At 39.8% G+C, this 19588-nt stretch overlaps 1 protein-coding gene across 12 annotated transcripts in view; it reads left to right on the top strand.

Moving 5' to 3' along the window:
• Positions 1–19588, top strand: part of NCKAP5 (NCK associated protein 5) — a 1127143-nt gene that overhangs the window by 1042370 nt on the left and 65185 nt on the right. For 10 of the 12 annotated variants that reach the window (XM_079135590.1, XM_079135586.1, XM_079135591.1 and 7 more), the window contains 2 exons: positions 8363–8674; positions 11186–11322. In XM_079135590.1, coding sequence (XP_078991716.1) covers positions 8363–8674; positions 11186–11322 — 449 coding nt within the window. Of the gene's footprint in view, positions 1–8362; positions 8675–11185; positions 11323–19588 lie in introns of those variants that run through there. The other 2 variants (XM_079135588.1, XM_079135589.1) reach the window with 1 other exon arrangement.

Here is a 19588-nt window from a genome sequence, read left to right as displayed (position 1 = left end):
AGAAAAACATCTTTGAACTTTAAATTTTTATCTTTCTGAAGCCTTTTATTAAGTATCTATAATTATAGTAATATAAGCAAACTGAAATAGTTTATAGCCTTAGAGCCTAAATTTTTAATTCAAGAAAGTGAAGGTAATATATTTGGTGCTTTAGCTCCTGTGCTTCATAACCATCTCTAATGATATTTTCATTAGTTGTTAGAGTGATAAGTCTCAATCTCCCCATGCATCCCTATTTTTATGTGCTTCTTGCCAAACAAAACTGTTTTAAATCTCTTCCTACAGCATCTTACCCCCAATTTATTTTCTATCTCTCATGTTCCTTATCAAAGTAGATGTCATCCAGGCAGGTGAGATGGAGAGTAGAGGCAGTTGTCCATATAATCTCGCAAGCCTGATACGGAGTAAAAGAGATTTAGAGAAACAGAATTACCCATAATAGCCATCAGTGTCGATCAGATTCACCAGATAATTGCTCAGCTTTTCACTTCATTTTGTCAGGACAGCAAGAGACAGAGTGAATCTGTGAGAGAGTAGATCATTGAACAGAGACAAGGATAACCTTTTAGGAAAGATATGCTGTAACTTCTCCGTGGGGAAATCATGACTTACTAATTTGGGAATGTGATCTGGGCATGTAATGAGTCTATGAACAAAGTAGAATCGGTAAACATCATCTGTTTAGTCCTTTAAAATGCTTGCATAAGTACCAGCCTAAAAGTGGATTAAAAGAAGGTAGACACAAATAGCTAAGTTATATGTAGATTGGGAGAGAAAGTTGAGGATTGAGTGATTTTGTCATGGATAGAGAATGGACAAGGACAACAGGGGAAAAGAAGGGAAGGGAGCAGTTGACATTTCTTCAACTAGAAAAGTGAACATCAAAGATTGGGACTGGAACCATTAGGACTCCGCATTTTTTTCTTTGATACTTTGGAATGTTTTTCTAATAAAATCAAGTTTACACAATTGATTTTTATATTAGAAAAAATGTCAAGTTAAGAAGGACAAAACTTGACCTATGAATAAAAGCGGGTAGGTGTGGTCATTGCTTTGTGGGGAGTTGAGAGGGGTCTATATTGTGCTGTAATGAACAGGATTTGGGGATGAAGTGGTGACTCCCAAGATAGGACCTAGGAGGGTGGTTCCAAGTCTATTCCTGGGTCAGCTGGCAAGTCCCACAGATGCTGCCCATTAGCCTGTAGTTGTCACATTAACCTACTCTAGTATGTCATTAAACATATCATGGAAGTCCAGCCATTGTTTCAAGACAATTGCAGTATTATAGCAAGGCAGAAAGGAGTTAAGTGAAGAACTAAATTTTTTTTTTAAATATGGAGTTTTGAGAACACAGAGATAATTATTAAAATTTATAAAACTGAGAGGATTCAGGTAGTTGCTTAGCAGATCCCTGAAAGCTATACCAAGAATTATCCCCAAAACCTAAAACTGGTTATCTTAGTGTCAGTGACCAGAAGGAACACATCTTAAGGGATTTTTTTCCCTGAGGGTTTTTACCAGTGGTATATGTACATAATTTCAAAAAATATTTCTGTGGATGTCTTGTCTATATGGGTATTTGAAGCACATTTCTGACCTTTTCTAGTTTATATCCTTAAGTCACATCCTTTCACAATAACTTATGTGAGGCCACTCTCAGGCCAAGAATATTAGGTTCACTGAATAGTGACCCAGCCTGAGGTGCCACTTATTTTATATTGTTCTAAAAATTTGTCCTTCATCTTTAAAAAGGAATTTCATGATTCACTTCTTAAAAATTTATTTTTCCTATTCATGCTCTATAATTTTTTCAGTATTCATTCCCTATATAATAGGGTAGCTGATTTGTAACATCCAGACTTCATTTACGCAGAAGAGAGTACAGGGATTGTAAAACAAATTTATATTCTCCTGTATGTTTTTCAAGTCTCGGAGAACTCAAATCCAGTTTGAACTTAGAGGCTGAGTGTTCTCCTGCATTCCAAAGCCACCAGATTGAGCTTAACTTTCCAGAAGTTTATTTTAATGCTAGAGCCAAAAGTTACTCAATGGTTGTGAATAAATAAACCCATATAGTCATTTTTGATGACTTTGACAAAACAACGAGTAAACTTAGAATGAATAACCTACACTTAATTGATGTGGCTTTGGCAAGAACCTTGGTTGTTTTTAGCTTGTTTCAGCCATGCAAATGAAGTGAAGGATGTGCAAATAAAGAGATCTGTTTTCCCATCTGTGGTTTAAGTTTCCATTGCCAATACCACGTGTAGCTTAAAGATGTTTAGGAACCTGAAAAGAACTCCTCCAAAGCCTTATTTACATGACCACTTGCATTATAGGAAAGTGTGCCAGTTAATAAATGGTATGAGGATTAGACACCCACCTGTTGCTCTTTCTGGCTGGTAAATTGTATTGGGGTCTACTTTACATATTTGGCTGAAGTTTGTATAGATACAATGAAAGTTTTCAAAGTAAAAAAGAGTTTGAGTTTCAAAGTTTTATATTTTTTTAGTGCCTGTGAGGGATGAAGAAAGAAGCTTGGTCAACCCAGTTAAGAGAACATTTTGTTTTAAAAAGGACGAAACTTGGTGTTCTATGTAAATACATACAGAAAGTTACTGAGAAATCTATTCAGTACAAATGGCTGGCCAGGAATGACTCTGTCCGACCTTAGTTTTCATACTACTGTGGGTGCCAAGGTTCAACAGGAAGCCAGCATTCCTCCTGGCATCTACTGTACCTTGTTCCACTGCCGATATGCCCTGAGTGCAGTCGTGGTGCCTTAGTGGCTTTCACTAGACCTGGGATCTTCAAGCCCAGTGATGCTGTAGGATGGGCAAGAAATGAGGGATTCTAAGACAGCATTCCGCTGGCTGATCTTTGTCTTGGTTGCCCATTTTTCTTCTAAGGACTTGAAAGTATAAAGAAATCAGTCTTGTAAATATTCAACAATTCTGAATGATCTTATCCATCTGTCCATCTGAATTAATGACATCTGGCTGTATGTGAAGAATAGCTACAGAGAAGAAGGAAGTCAGCTGTTTTCTTTGATTGCTAAAGTCAGAACAAAAAGAAATAGATTGAGATTTTACAAGAATATATTTACATTTTTGGAATATAAGGGAGGTTGCAGAAGAAGTCAGTTGATTTTTTCATCCACCTATTCACTTATTACACACCAGCGAGGGCTAACTATGTGGTAGCCATTGTGCTGAGCCCTGATGGAAAATGAATTGGACTCATCAGCCTATATAATGACCATACTGCAAAATAAATGCAATGATGGCATTAGGAACAGGCTTATGTTAGAATATGGAGGAGATGAACAAAATTGAGTTCTGTCCCCAAGATACATACAGTTCAATAACACTTATTTTGAAAACTATCACTTCCTGAAGATTAATAATGTACCTCTGGTAAGCACTGTGTGGGGTTAATTATGTGCTTTGCTTCTGGTCCTCCAAGCATCCATATGATGAATATAGTGTGATCTAATTTTCAAACGATGAAAGTACAGCCAGTCACAGAGGCAGCTGGGTATAGGAAGCAACTGTGCAACATTTAGCAAGGTGAGCAGGAATCTTATAGCTACCATACATCCTAGGTTTACCCATTATGTCCCATTGTCTCATTTATGGAACAGCTAAAAATCCTAAATTGGGTAACAAATGTACCTGTGGTAACTTTGAAATATTTATATTTTTGGAGTTCTATTCTTTTGAGAAAAGTAATAGGTGAATGATTAGTGATAATATTAATAATGATATTAATATTATTAATGATAATAAATTATGCAATAAGCTCTAGATAATGATTTCCAACCTTTTTAAATGCATATGTACCAACTTAATTGAAAAATTCACAGAACTGAACACTTGTGACTTAGTGGATCAATACTTTAAAAAAAAATCCCCAGGGGAAAAATTTCTCCAAGATTTCTTTTCCACCACCATCCCATACAGAATCTCACTTGCCTGCTTGTCCCTAGCCTGCTCATTGCCCTTCCAGATATAGTCACTTACCTTATTACTGAGTCTGATACCAGATGATATTTCTAATCTGAGGCATTCTAATGTTCTCCTCCCACCAAAGTAGGGGTTTATGCAAACTGTTTTGCTGCTAAGAGACTCAAAATGTATCTTTTTTCTTGCATGCCATATATTTGCAAGGTAATGTATTCAGGGTATCATTAAAAGACCTAAATCCATTCTGTAAGTAAAAGATTCCTTATTTTGCTACTGATATGCCCTGAGTGGGTCCCAGGTTGGTTGAGAGGGAAAACCCTCAAGTGACTAGTAGTGTGGGGGCTTGGTGTTTTTGCAAGCAACCATATATTTTCCATGTGCATGATTTTAAAAACACTGAGATGCAATGTCCTGAATCATCCCATGAAATGCTAGGAGATTGGTGGTGGTGATAAGTGTGAGAATTTACTCTGAGAGACTGATAGAAGGCAAATGGGAAAATGGGAACAGGTGAGAGGGCTGGAAAAGGTCAGAGATGTAATTGGTGACCTTGGGAGAATGAAACCTTCTGGTACATCAAATGACCTAACCCTGGAACTCATTAGCAAGGCCCTGTTGGCAGCTGCACTGAGCCACAAATGTGAACTCAATACTTGTCAAGAGCAAGACCGAGTCAACTCATTGGATGCAAGGCAGGCTTGGCACTGTGAACTTGGTTCTTAGTACAGCCGTTTAATTATTTTGTGAGTTCTTATAATTCTCTGAGAAAAACAACTGGCCTCAGAAGTACAGTATCTAACACTTTTTCAGGTACTATATTTTTTATGAACTGCAAGAAACTAATAGTGCTTTACAGAAACTACATAAAGGTGGTGTCAGCATTTTCAATACAAACTCCCATTTCCCTAGATATATGCATTCTGAGGAAATTTTCTTGAGGGTGAAACTTGGCATATGTCTGAGCCCCTGACTGTCCACACCTCATTTCAGAGATACTTACAAATGAGTCCTTCACATTCTCTACATTTGGCATCTGGAATTTTTAGAAATAAAAAATGGCCTTAATAGCAGGTGGTTTCTGAGCTTAATGTCAGTGCACACAATTTTTAGAAAACTAGGGAACTAGCTCAGAAATTCCAAAAGTTTTGGTATATAGATTCTAGTATGACAATATTGCATGTTAAAGGGAAAACAAAAAAATTTTAAGATAATGCCAGAAAATGTTTGTGTTTTCAGAACTTAGACCACTTTTTCTACCCCAAATCTCTCCCCTGCCCTATTTCCTGCAACTACCCCCTGGTTTGTATTAGAGACCAGGCAAACACATGTGGGCTGTAGGAGAGGGGCCTATTCCTGGATCACTTGAAAGGAAACCAAGAGTCTACCTTTGCTTCTTGAATCTTTATTGAAGGAACTAGATTAAGTGCTATTCAACACACAAAGCACCTAGAAGAGAGAGACAAAGCCAAGAAAACACTGCCCTTGGAGGTTGTGCCCACATCAAGCTAGAAAACAAAATAAACTCTCAGAACAACAGAGTCAGGGAAGTCTAAGAATCCAATGCAAGAGGGTCGACGGAAGAGCTAGTCAGCATTTGTGGTTCTCAGGAGCAATATAGCTGAAGATGTGGTCATCCTGCATAGGGGCTGATGACTGAGCAGATGCTGGGCATGATAGCAGTGGACCTCAACCTCAGGACAGGGCCCAGGAACCAAGCTGGAATTCCAGGCCAGCTTCAGGTCCAGAGTGAAAGCCAGTGCCTTGCATAGGAGCAGGGGGCTGTACTATCAGCCCTCTTGTCACATGGCTGCCTAAGTGGCTATGAACTGGTCAGCCTCCACTTTGGGGTTTACCTATACTTTGGGGAAAATCTGTTTAGCTTATTGATTAAAAGCATGGTCTTTGTTGTGGGTCAAGTATACATTAAAGTGCAGGTTCTTTATAGTGTTTGGCCTTGAGTGAGTTACTTAACCTCTTTGAGCCCTGATTCTTCATTTGCAAATGGCAATAATAGTTCATACTTAATAGTGTTACAAGATTACCTGAGTATACAAAAAAAAAAAAAAAACCTGTGAACTCCTGATAGCTATAATAAATAGCTGTAGTTTAGATGACCCATCTTCATGAATGGAAAAGATCCTCTAGTGTCCCACGCTGAGCACTGTGGTTCAGCGGTGGTGGTCCTGATGATACTGGGAGTAAATTATTAAGACAAGCAGCCTGGAATACATTGGTTCTAAAATCTCAGTTCTTCTGTTCTATGAGTATTTACTTCTGATCCCCCAAAACTGGGTCATTTTTCATAAAGATTCACTGATTTTCATGTGAGTTTTAATATTTAAAACTCTCAGAATTCTCCCAAATAACAACACATGGATATGCCAAATCTGAAGTGTTGTATATCTGAAGTGTTTAAAATTTAAGTGAAGCTTAAATTTTAAAAAGGTAGTCTGAAGAGCAGGGTCTTAAAAAAAAAAAAGAGAGAGACTTTTCTGGCACTATCTTCTTTGCTGATCATTTCTCACAGAGGTCATTCTGTAACAGGGAAGTCCTCTGAATTGGGAAGAAAATGAATAGAGAAGATAATGAATAATCTGTTAATCTGTAAAACTGGTTGAAAGTAAAGCTGACCAGGTGGAAGCCCTGAAGTGAATAGGGCAAAGACTCAGTTTTATGACCCTGGTGAAGAAAAACACCTCAGACCATAGCCGTATGAGTTAGAGATACAGCAGTCCATGACCAAACTCTGCAACCCAATGGCATATGAAAGGGTTAACTGACACCACCCTAGAGAAAATGGTGTCTGAGTCTTCCTACTAAGTATCCTTGTGGAGACTGAAGCCTCTCTTTCAATGGGGACTTCATCTTCTTAGTACTTCCCAAACAAAGCACCAAACCCTCCTAGAACATAGAAAGGGTATCCCCTTCTTTGTCTTTACCTTAGTTTTGGGAAATTGCCTGAATTCTACTCCCAGTAAAGAGGTTTTTGTTGTTGTCGTCATTTGTTTCTTTTGTTTTGTCCCACAGTGAAGAGGTTTTAAGGAAGAGGGTAGAGAAATGAACACATTCTGAAGTTTGAACACTAATTGCTAAGTTTGGAGTAAGATTATGAAAGATACTTAAGGATAAGCTATTAATCAGACATCTACTATCATACAGTAAATGTATGAAGCATTTTGTATATGTTATTATTTCACACATACAGTTCTCTTACAGTGTGCTACTTAGGCATCATTCTAAATTGTAGGGATTCAGTAGTGAACATATTTTAATACAGCAATCCCATAAGGTTAAGACAAGAAATTACACTGTTATTGGCAGAGACAACATCACAAGCCACTGTTCCATAAGGCACAAAAGAAAATTGTAGCAATTGCACTTTTAATACAAAGATTATATAGTAATCTATTTTATTCCCCATCAGGCCTATCACATTGCTGAGATTTACCTCTTATTCAGTGATAGACTTATATGATGAAACAAAGGAAGTTTCACTCCAAGATTTTAGTGTTTGAGTGAAGATTGTCTGAATGACATGGAGATTTTAGAAGCCAACTCAGAAATTAAATATGTGATAATTTTTTCAGAAATTTTTATATGAAAATGTTTGAAGATGAAACATAATTAACAGAAGATATCACATATGTGTAGATTCAACTTAATTTGCTGTGGAGAATAGTAGGATCCTTGGGATGGTGAGATCCCAAGAGTACTAAGGAATTTTGTCACTGCCTCCAGTGAGAATGAAAGACAGAAAGTGACTCTATTGTCTTCTCCATAATACTTCAAGTGGGCATTTGGTGGGATGAAGCTCACAAGGTGGGTGATGTTGTGATGGGTAAGGTACCCTTTGGAATGACCATTGTGGCATAATATCAATTACTTGCCTTACACTCCAATCAAAAAGTCAGAGATTGAGTCAGCTGCTGAATGGGGGATAATTCATGCAAGAGACACAAAATTACCTTTGTTAGGACACCACTTCAGTTTGTTATATGTGCTCATTACTCATTTTATTTCAGTTAATAAATTTACCTAATTGAAGTCACATGATTCCCAGATTGAAATAAGGATAATCAAAAATAATTGTTGGCCTCTAATGACTATTCCTTTTCTATTAAACCTCTAGAGAATAATCTAGGGCAAATGTGCATATGACAATTGCTGTATCAGCTGGCCTTCTTGCCTCATTTTGTGAAGGGAATAATTTCATGTTCCATGAAAGATCTGTTTCAGGCATCTCGCTGGAAATCTACCATACTGTTTCCAATGTTTATCATTTTTCTTACCAATTCTTATTCCTAGGTGTCCCCTTTCCCCCAGATGGTACCCAGATACCAACCATCTTTTTATCCTTTCCTGTGAGCCTTCTCTAACCCTCTCTTTCTCTGTCTCAGAATCAAACTGCCAGATGAGAACATTGGATAGTGGGATTGGAACCTTCCCGCTCCCAGAGTCGGGAAATCGCTCAATGGGACAATACATATGCCCACCAGACTCTCCAGAGGAGCCTGGCCCCCTCCTGTCTCTCCAGCCAGCTCCTTCTGCGGCTTCTTCCATCAGAGCCCAGACTCTTGAACGTGAAGTGCCTTCCTCCGCAGAAAGCCAATGCTCTACAAAGACGGCCATCGTTCATTCTGTATCGGACCCCGTCATGATGACCAGAGGCAAGCAACCTCAGAGCCGCCTTCCAAAACCGGCCTCCTCAGGTATAATGGCAATCACCTTTCAAGTGAGACGTTTCCTGCCCACAGTGATGCACTTCCTGACAAAAATGGAAAACTGCCCACCTGGAGAGGAGAAAAATCAATGATCTCTGCTCTGTGGAAAGGTGGATTTGTGAAAATCCTGCATGTCCTCCACCAAAATGTAAAACTGTGTTTAGCATTATTATCAACACATGGTATTATGTTAAGGAGTGCATACACATAAAAGGAAACAACCATGTAAGCACCAGTATATGAATACATAAATTGATTAAGGAAAAACACCATACAACATACTTTCATCAGATTTTATTCTATAAAACTTAACTGTGAATATAGACCAATTTAGACCCAAGACATAAATGCAGCTGAAATGTTGTTTGCCCTCTAACAAGGAACCATATGTCTTCTGATGTATTCCTAGCCTGTTCACATATATTTATATGTTGAACTGTAAAAGACTTAGTTTGATGAATCAGCAATAGATTGTGCATTAACTGCAGAGGAAAGCAGCGAGCCTTCCCATTGAGAAGTACTATCCTTCGTTGCAGTCAATTGAAATAAGCTTTTATGATTAAAAGCAGGACCAGGCTAAGGGTCAAAGTTTTTTCATTGTTTCCCTCAAGATTAAAAATATTTATTGCAGACCAGGATGACACTCAATAATTTTAATGTCCATGGCTTCTGTTGCTCTGACGACATGCATTAGCATGTGAACTAGAACTCTACATCGAACACTTTCATTTACGATGAGATGATTAGAAAGGAGCCGCGGGCCAGGATTATACTACAGGGTTTCTGAGAAATTAGAAGAGAAGACTTTTAATTAAACATCTTTGAAGGAATGTGTTGAGCTATTTACATAGTTGAGTTCTTCCTTCATGTAGTAATACCAACTGCCAGGGAACGTTACATCACAGACTTCTGCTCATTCCAAGCCAAGGCTACAATCTTTAAAGACTGTAATGTATATTATTTTTGAAATAAGTGCATTGTTAATTAATGACACCACCTCCAGAGACTCAGGGGTGAAATCTTAGTTATAGATTATGTTCTTTATGCCTGAATGGTCACATGTGTGACCTCAATTCAGCAGCGGGCTGCTGAGTAGACGCCATGATTAAACACTGTCATTATAACAAATTGAATAGAAACCGCAAGCCTTGAATTGCTTCATGAGAAGGGGATAGGAAGGAGATTGTTCTGATCTTGCTGCTAATATTCACTGCACCAGGTTTCTAAGGTTTGTGTCTTAATTAAATTGTCAGGAAGAGTTGTAAAAAGTAGTATATGGTAGAGAGCAAGGTGAACACGCAAAGCAGGATATTTTTGGGCTGCTCATCCTGAAGTTTCCTGCCCACTGCATGACATCTATGATCCAGAGGCAGGGCTGGCTTTCCAATGACTCTTTTCTCAGTGGCCATTTATTATTCAGGTGAAAAATTAGGGAGTGGAGAGCTACATGGGACAAAAGGAAAATGGGATTAGACCTGCTTCTGAGCAGTCACTTCCTATTTAACCAATACATTTGAATCAGTTTTTCTCTTATCCCCATATCGAACACGGAAGTTCCTGTACCAATCTCACAGTGCTGATGAAAACACAATTACTTTGCTTCTCCTCACAAGCAAAATGCTGTGGAGAGGCTGTCACAGCATGTCCTGCTGATAATCATTGAAGTTGGAGGATAATAACAGCGATTCTCCTTTCTGGCATGACAAAGGAATACACTCCACAGGTTAATCTGCTGTTATGGGTAATGGAGAAACCTCTTAAAACCATTCTCTGCTAATTACACCCTTGCTACTCAAAGTGTGGTCCATGGACCGGTATTGTTGGCATCACCAGGGAGCTCATCAGAAATGTTGATGCTCAGAACCCACCCCACACCTAACGAATCAGCACCTGCAAATTTAACAAAAACTCAACTAATGTGTGTGCACATTAAACCCATTAAAACTTGAGAAGTACTGCTCTGAAAGATCTTTAAGGGCCTCTGAGCAAAGTTTCCCAGACCACATTATTCAAAATGACCTTAATAGGTATTCCAGGAAAATAAGGGTTTCCTGCTCAATTATATTTGGGCAAGGCTGCAAATTTGAATCCTTTCTTTGAAAGCTATGACAATACCCATTAGTACAGTGAAGGCTTTGAAAAGTTCTCCAAAATCTGTTATTTGATTAATAGGATTATTTGAGGGATAAGCTCAATGTCTCCAAAATGTTTTGTCTGCTGAACCTTTCCACTATGAAGAATCTCTATGTTTTATAGAAAACTTTGAGTCCAAGGACAGCTTGTCTTAAGGTCTCCAAGGCGAGCATTCTCCATGGATTATGTACACATGAATATGCAGATATTTTGGGTAGCACAAACTTGTAGGGGAAGAATGGCAGGAAACCCAGACTCCACTGTATCCAGACCTTTTAATTATGTTGAATGTCTGTCCTTTCTCCCTAAACTTGTAAAAGGTTGATGAAAGCTGGCTTGTGATTTAATATCCTTGTCCTCATTTAGGAAGAAGCAGTTTCCAAAAGCAGAATGAAGCAGAGCCAACACATCAGACTTGCTCATCATTCAAATATGCTGAAGACACCATGGCAGGCCAGCTACTTCCAGGCTGGAGAAGTGAGGATGCTGCCAATGAGACCCAGGTAAGGGGTTGACCAAGGAAAGGGTGCTTTCCACCTTGTGAAAAGTGAACTCCTTAAACACTTTAATGATAGAAGTAATTTTAAATCAAATTTGTTGTTGGCTTATTGAGTGTAAACCAAGATCCAAGATTCAGCCTTCTCCCTGAATTTTAAGGAACATTATGGGTTCTTTGCACACCTTATTTTGAAGAATTCAAGATGGCATCTAATGTGCACCCAGATTCTTGGTGCATGTGTGCTCATCCCTGGTCTGACATTATGGAATAAGCATTCACTCTCCCAACCTACTAGGGTATCATTTGGAATGTTCTCCATTTTTCATTATCTCAGTCGTTACTTTGAACTTCACCTTGTGTCTATAAAACAGGGAAAGCAGGTATAATTGTATTCCTTTTTGAGATTAAGAAATCAAACAGGGTCAGTGATACCTATGTTTCTCCAGTCCCCATCATTTTGCAACGTGTTCTATATCCACCAGAGGTGGGAGACTCAGGCCTCCTAACATATGATTGGATCCAGGGGCATTCATAGCTCTGGGAGTCTTTGTTCTTCCCATGGGGTTGCTTGGTATTCCCCCCGTTTTACCCTTCCAAATGGGTACTTTGGCTATGTCCAGCCTGTTCACAATTTCTCAGCTCATACTCTGGCTGTCCCACTGCAGGGTCTTTAGTAGTGCCTGGCAGTGAGAAGGGTGGAGAAAGAACTTGTGGATCAATTACCCGAGCTTCCCAGCCCTTCCTTGACCCTTCCCACTTCTGCTGCCTTTGGCTCTTCCAATTCCAGCATCAAGAGAGTCTTATTATATTGTTGCTAGAGTTCCTGCCTAACTATGATGAGGAACTGCCAAGATTTGCCCATATCTGAGATCTCCCACACCAGTGTGACTGAGCCTTCTCTCAGTCTTGAGCACTCGGTATGGGACTAAGAGATGGACAAGTAGCAGGAAGAGATTTTCTAGATTCACAGCCTCAATGTGCAGCACAGGTCACCAACTCCAGAGACATGCTGGACCACGTTTGGGGTCCAAGGGAAAGTCAGTATGGATTAGAGCCTGGAACTGAACCCTCTGAATTTCTTGTCTAGGTATCAGATGGCTGACTCCATACAAATTGGCTCCATAAGAGTTGGCTGCAAGTTATGCACAAAACTGCGAGGGTTCCCAAAGGTTACCTTCCTTTTGGTGGTGGAAGAAAGGACTCCTGATTCAGTGGTTCACAAACTGAAGCTGATCAGAATCACCTGGAGGGCCATGTGTCCTGCTGCCCCCACCTGTGCCCAGCATCTGATTTGATATATGTGAAGTGTGGCTCGGGCATTTCTAATGCATTCCCATGTGCTGCTTCTGCTACTGCCTGTCCACGGAACAGAATTGGCAAAGCATTGCCACCACTGTTGTTGCAAAGGACTCTGTTCTTGCTTTGGGAACTGGAAAATTGGAAATAGCATAAAAGATACTAAGAGTTGGAGGAAGAAACAAGTACAGAGCCAACAATTGGTGGCAATGGCAAAGGGGTTTGAGTAATTCCAAGAAAGTAAAAATAAAGTTACTGAGTGCTGGTCCAGAGAGGGCCTCTGCCCTCTATATGTCTTGGCCATGCACTGCTCACACAGTGTGCATATCCACCAGGACAGACACCTATCAGAGTCCCCTTCCTCCTTGTCCTGCATTTACTTTGCCTACTGGCAATCCTGCCTTGACTTATAAGAGTCACCACTGTGGCTTAGAGGGAACTTAGAACCCTGCTTCACTGACTGCCAGGTATGGAAAGTTGGAATCAAGATTTAACTTTATATTCCTCATATCCAACTCAGTGCCTGGTTCAGTTAGTGTTTATTGAATGAAGGGATGAAGGAATGTCTCATCTTATCCAGAAAGTATTCCTGGAGTCTTTTTGTAACTCCAGGTACAGGGTCCCCTGGGAACCACAGCTAGTAAACTCATCATCATTCATGGACATCATTCCTGTCAGATAACCAGTATCTCCAGTATTGAGCTCTGCACCCCTATAACCTAGCACACAGATTGGCACAGGGTTGGCACTTAATAAAAGCCTGTTGAATGAGAGACTGAATGAGAGACCAAATGAGTAAATGATGGAAGGAATACAAGAAAGAATGAATGCTTGAATTTATAACCCCCATCAAGAGAGCTTACATCCCAAAATGTGCTGTTGTAATTCCTAACCAAATGACATCCTCCCAGACAAACTTAGGGACCCATTCCTGAACTGTCTCCAGGATAGGTGAGGAATAATAGTCCTCTATGGATCAGTCTACAAATGAAAGAGGGTTCCTAATACCCCTGACTCAACTCACAGCAGTTGTAATACTGGATCCAGTATTGTACTTGTGTGCACAGAGTGGGGAGAGGGGAAGCCACTATTCCTACAGTATCAACCACTTCAGCAATTGCTGAACACAGTATCACTGCCACACTCATGACATCCTGGGAGACCAGGCTGTGTGCTTTGGAGTGAGAATGAGCAAATTAGACTGAGTCCCTCAAACCTAAACTATCTGCGGATTGGATTAGAGAATTATATAGAATGAGTACTTGCTTTCCTTCCTAAGGTTTACCTTCTTTTTGGGGGTGAAATAAAGTTATGACTTAGGCAATCATTTATTCTGGTTCCCATGGCTCATGGTTTTAGTACTTTTTGATACTTAACCATCCATGATGAGATTGGTTAACTAAATAAGCTATTAGGCTTGAAATAGTAGCTCCTAATAGGTACTTGAGAAAAATAAGATCCTAAAGTGTACAAAATTCAGAGTGAGTGACGATTGGGACCTGCCTAAGCCTGGGACAATGGCAACGTACCTTGCATGGCCTCATTATTGCAGCCCCACTTCTGCAGACTTGGTAATTAAATATACTGCAGTAGCTCCATGGAATTCAGGAAAACCAGCAAACCTGAATTGTTCTTGGGTAGAGGGTGGGCTGGGCCATGGAAATGGAATTGTGCCATAGAGGTGTTCAAATAGGACCTCTCCCCCAGTTTGATTTGTGTGAATGATCTTATCAGTCTCATATTGCTCATTTAGGACAATGGGTACATACTCTGTCAGCAGTAGCAGTTTAGTGATAGTGACCCATACTATGAAAATAGTGCTTTGAGCTGCAAGGGAATAATTAGGGAAGGTGGTGCTGAGAGCCATCCAGGTAACATACCTGAGTACCCCAGAAATGCAGGCTTCTCTCTCTGGGAAGCTGCTGACTATACCTTTCATTGTGCTCAGCCCCCATCCACCTTGATTTTACATTTTAGCTTCGTGTCTCTCTTGAGATCTAATTTTCTGGTATGTACAAAAGACTGTCTGTGTGCATCAATTTGTTTCCTGGTATCATCTTCCTGACATTGCAGTGCAATCTGTAAGGATTTTATTTCCAGATCTTATACCTCTAAAACCTCTTCCAATTGAATTATCTCAACAACAAAGGAATGACTATAAAGATAACTTTGTTCTTAATTACATACTTTAGCAAGTTGAATCATCCAGTGAGCCATGGATGGAGTTTCTCAGTCTCTTTGCTAACATCCTGTTGCATAGCTCCAGACATGTTAGCTGGACCATTATGAACAGGTCTATTCATGAGGTTCAAGCTTCCTCTCTGCTTTCTTTGAATTAAAACTGGCAGTAGAAAAATTATTATCCCTCCACATTTAAAAATGTGTTTATTAAGATGGCATAGTCATATATATATGAGGACAAATGACCCCCTAACACAAATGTGGTCTTGAGTTTGCTTTTCTTCTAATCTCTTATGGGTTGTCAGAAATATTTTAATGATCCAATGAAGAATCATTCTTTTCCTATTAATCAACTCCTCAAATACTAATTTGAAGATTATATGATGAAATCATGATTTTCCTTTTTCACACAAGACTGATGTGTTGCTTTAGGGAAAAACATAATCTAGCAACCCTGTGTCTTTCCAGTTTTAGAGATCCTTGGTATTTGTAATGTGAGGGATGGGGATAAGACTGACATACAAGAATAGCCCAATGTTTGGCTCTCTCACTTTGTTCCTTGCTTCTTACGAGTCATCAGAGAAACAACCACTGGTTGAATCACACAAAGGCTTAATGTCTTAGTCTGTTTCCTATTGCTATAACAAAATACTGAAGGCTACATAATTTCTAAAGAAAAAAGTTTATTTATCTCATAGTTCTGAAGGACAAGAGCATGGCAGCAGCATGCTTCTAGTGAGGGCCTCATAGTAGAAGCAGAAAGATAACAAACAAGTGCATAAGAGAGAAAGGCTGAGAAAGGAGCTGATTCACTTTTTAACAACCTGCTCTCATGAGATCTAATACAGTCCCTCAAGAACTAAAGATCCTTCAGGACACCAATGCCTCTTAAAGGCCCTACCTGGAAGGAGTTTGGGGGTAGGAATGATAGTTGAGTGAAACAGACATTATTGCCTCATGTACATATATGACTGCATGACCATTGTGACCCTGCAATATGTATAATCAGAAAAATGAGATTATGCTTCATTTATGTATGATTGATCAGAATGTATAAATGCATTCTACTGTCATGTACAACTAATTAGAACAAAAAAAGTTTAAAATTTTCTGAAAAAGGTCCTACCCACTCTCAACACTCTTACACTGGAACCAAGTTTCAAAATGGGTTTCAGTAGGGATGAACCATATTCAAACCACAGCATTTACCAGAGAAAAGGTGGTGAATACTCCTGAAATGTTAGTCAGTCATCTGTTGGCTTTCCGTGGTTCATCAATGCTCCTTAGTTGTGAGAGATGAAGGGAAGGGGAGCTTGCTGTTACAAGCTTTCTCCATGGGGACACCTAGGACCATACCAACTTCCACTCCAGGCTCTTCTCTTGAGCCCATTGTGGTCCACAGTGAATGACCTCCCCACCCCTCAGCTACCCATTCAAGAAAGATTTTCCAGAACCTTCCAGTCCTCATTAATTTGTTGCTGACCAAATATTTGTTAAGGACTCCTGGAACCAGCTTTTCAGAGGTAAGTGGACAAAAATCCCTGCCAGACAGTAGTCAGTAGATATAACAAATAGTATGTGTATACAGTTTGTTCAAAGGAGAAAAGTACAATGGAAAAGACAGAGTAAAGCAGAGTGAGGAATAACAGGAAAGCTGAGGATGGGGAAATGCTAAAACTGCAATGGAAGTATCACAGCAGGCATCAGTGAGATGCAACTTTGGAGCAGGGCTGATGGAGGAGAAGGGATGAGCCACCAGGGTATCTGGAGAAGAGCATTCCCACAAGAGGAACAGCCAGTGCCCAAACCAGCAGCAGAAGGAGGGGACAGCTGTGCCTATAGCAAGCAGAACAAGCCAGACAACAGACAAGATGAGTTCAGATGGGTAGGGGAACCAGAAATCATGGAACTTTCTCATCTGGGAGATACATACAAGAACTCTGGACATCTTTGAACATAAGAATGGTGTGAGCTGAGATGTTTTAAAAGGATCCCTCTGCCTTATTGTGGAGACAGAAAGAAAGATCAACTAAGGGGTAGTTATAGTTGTTCAGGTGGGGACTTTAGTGACTTGGACCAGACTTGGTGCAGTCTGGAGTGAGAGGAGCTGACTGATAAGAGCTCACTGCAGTGATGGAAACATTCTACCTCTGCCCTGGCTAGTACACACATGAAACATCACCTCTGTGAATAAGAAACTGTTTTTTAAAATTTAATTTCTCTCCAGTTTTCCCAAGAATTCCTGTTTGAACAATTTCTTATTGCTCTCGAATTTTTTACTTTTAATTTAGTTTAAATATAAATAATAATCTGGTTTAATTTAAATGTAAATAGTCACATGGAGCTCATTGCACAGGGCCCGAGCATAGCCTGGTTCCTGATCTAATTAAGAATTCAACAGTTTTGAGTGTCAGAATGGAGGTGGCAGCAAAAGAACAGGTAAATCAAGAATGACTCCCAGGATTGGATCCTGAAAAGGTCAGAGTTACTGGAGACTAACATAGAGAAGGCTGAGGATAAGGTTTGGAAGCTGATGCAGACTTCCATTTAGACAAGGTAAGTTCCAGGTGCATGAAGTCTGCAAGTGCAGGTGGTGAATGCAGTTGACCGGTGAGTCTGGAGTTCAGCAGACCAGGTCAGGCTGGACACATGAATTTGATTGTCATCAGCATGCAGAAAGCATTTATAACCTTGGGAGGAAACGAGATGAGGAGGAATGAGAGAGTAGATGGAGAGAGAGCCATGTCCTCCCATCTCAGAGGTCAGGAAGAAGGGAGGACCCAGCAAAGGAGACTGAGCAGGAGCAGCAGTGAGGGAGGAGAGCTGGGGGAGTGTGGTATCTTAGGAGCCAAGTGAACAAAATGCAGTCAGCCTTCTATCTGCATCCACAGATTCAACCAATCATGGATTGAAAATATTTGCGAAAGATTACATCTGTACTGAACATACACAGATTTTTCCTTCTGTTGTTATTCCCTGAACAATACTATATAACAACTATTTACATAGCATTTACATTGTATTATGTATTATAAGTCATCTAGAGAAGATTTAAAGTATACAGGAGGATGTGCATAGGTTGTAATCAAATACTATGCCATTTATATAAAGGTCTTGAACATCCACTAGGGGTCTTGGAATCAATCTCCAGCAGATACCGAGGGACTATTTTATGTCAAGGAGGAGTTGCATGATTCTCTATGATGCTTTTTACTAAAAAGAGGGACACAGTCATCAAATTTGATCCTCTCAGTCTGGCCCTAGTGTCCCAGTGGATGTGGACAAAAGAAGTAGAAATGAAGGATACTGGATGATCTGAAGGCAATTTGAAAATGTCCTGGGAAAGGATTCAGATCAAGACATTCTCTGAGTTCAACTGAGAGAGTATGTGGGTCTGAAAGATCTTGCCTGAGGGTTTGGATTTTAACATGGCTTGTTAAAATGAACAGTGCAGAGCGGTAAAGAAGCAGCATTAGGTTATGACTATGGGTCCAGGTGAATGGAAAACATTTTCCTTGAACTACTTTTTAATCTCTCTGCAAAATGGAGTGAATTTCCAGCCTGAATTTTTTTCTTTATATATTCACCTTGCTCATGACTTTTCTTTCCAAAAACAGCACCCTCACCCTTTGAAAGGAGCAGGCTTGTTTTATTATAGTACTTTAACTTTGGGGTAAATATAACTTTCTGGGAGAAGGTGCTGAAGTTCTCTGAGCTGTACACTAGCAAGACAGTTCTGCCCTCCACCATGGTGTTTGCTCTCTGCCATTAAAACTGGGCTTGTGGCTGGAGACCTGTCATTTACACACCCTAAAATGCCAGGCCCATAACCCTGGCTGATGCTGGTGCTGCCAGGAAGGGAGAATGTTGTATGGAGACAGCTAGTACAGCTGTGGGTGTGCAATGGGTTCTAACAATACCCTAGGAAGGAACACACAGGGTGGACATAGACCACTAACTTTATTTTTTTTTATTATAAACAAATGGGATACATGTTGTTTCTCTATTTGTACATGGAGTCACAGAATACCATTTATGTAATCATAAATTTACATAGGGTAATGTTGTTGATTCATTCTGTTATTTTTTTCCTTACCCCCAACCCCCTGGCCCTTTTTTTTTTTTTCTTTTTTTTTTAAATTATTTTTTTTTTTTTTATTGTAAACAAATGGGATACATGTTGTTTCTCTGTTTGTACATGGCGTAAAGGCATACCATTTGTGTAATCATAAATTTACATAGAGCAATGTTGTTTGATTCATTCTGTTATTTTTTTCCCTTCCCCCCACCCCTCCCACCCCTCTTTACCCTCTATACAGTAGTTCCTTCCTCCATACTTGCCCCCCTCCCTAACCTAACCCGAACCCTAACACTAACCCCTCACACCCCCCATTATATGCCATCATCCGCTTATCAGCGAGATCATACATCCTTTGGTTTTTTGAGATTGCTTATCTTACTTAGCATGATATTCTCCAATTTCATCCATTTGCCTGCAAATGCCATAATTTTATCATTCTTCATGGCAGAGTAATATTCCATTGTATATATAAACCACAGTTTCTTTATCCATTCATCAATTGAAGTATATCTAGGTTGGTTCCACAATCTGGCTATGGTGAATTGAGCAGCTATGAACATTGATGTGGCTGTATCTCTGTAGTTTGCTGATTTTAAGTCCTTTGGGTATAGGCCAAGCAGTGGGATAGCTGGGTCAAATGGTGGTTCCGTTCCAAGCTTTCACAGGAATCTCCATACTGCTATCCAGAGTGACTGCACTAATTTGCAGCCCC

The sequence above is a fragment of the Sciurus vulgaris genome (assembly GCF_902686455.1).
Source record: "Sciurus vulgaris genome assembly, chromosome: 3".
Taxonomy (NCBI): Eukaryota; Metazoa; Chordata; class Mammalia; order Rodentia; family Sciuridae; genus Sciurus; species Sciurus vulgaris.
The sequence above is the reverse complement of the archived record's forward strand: the minus strand, read 5'-3'. Positions and strand labels throughout refer to the sequence as shown.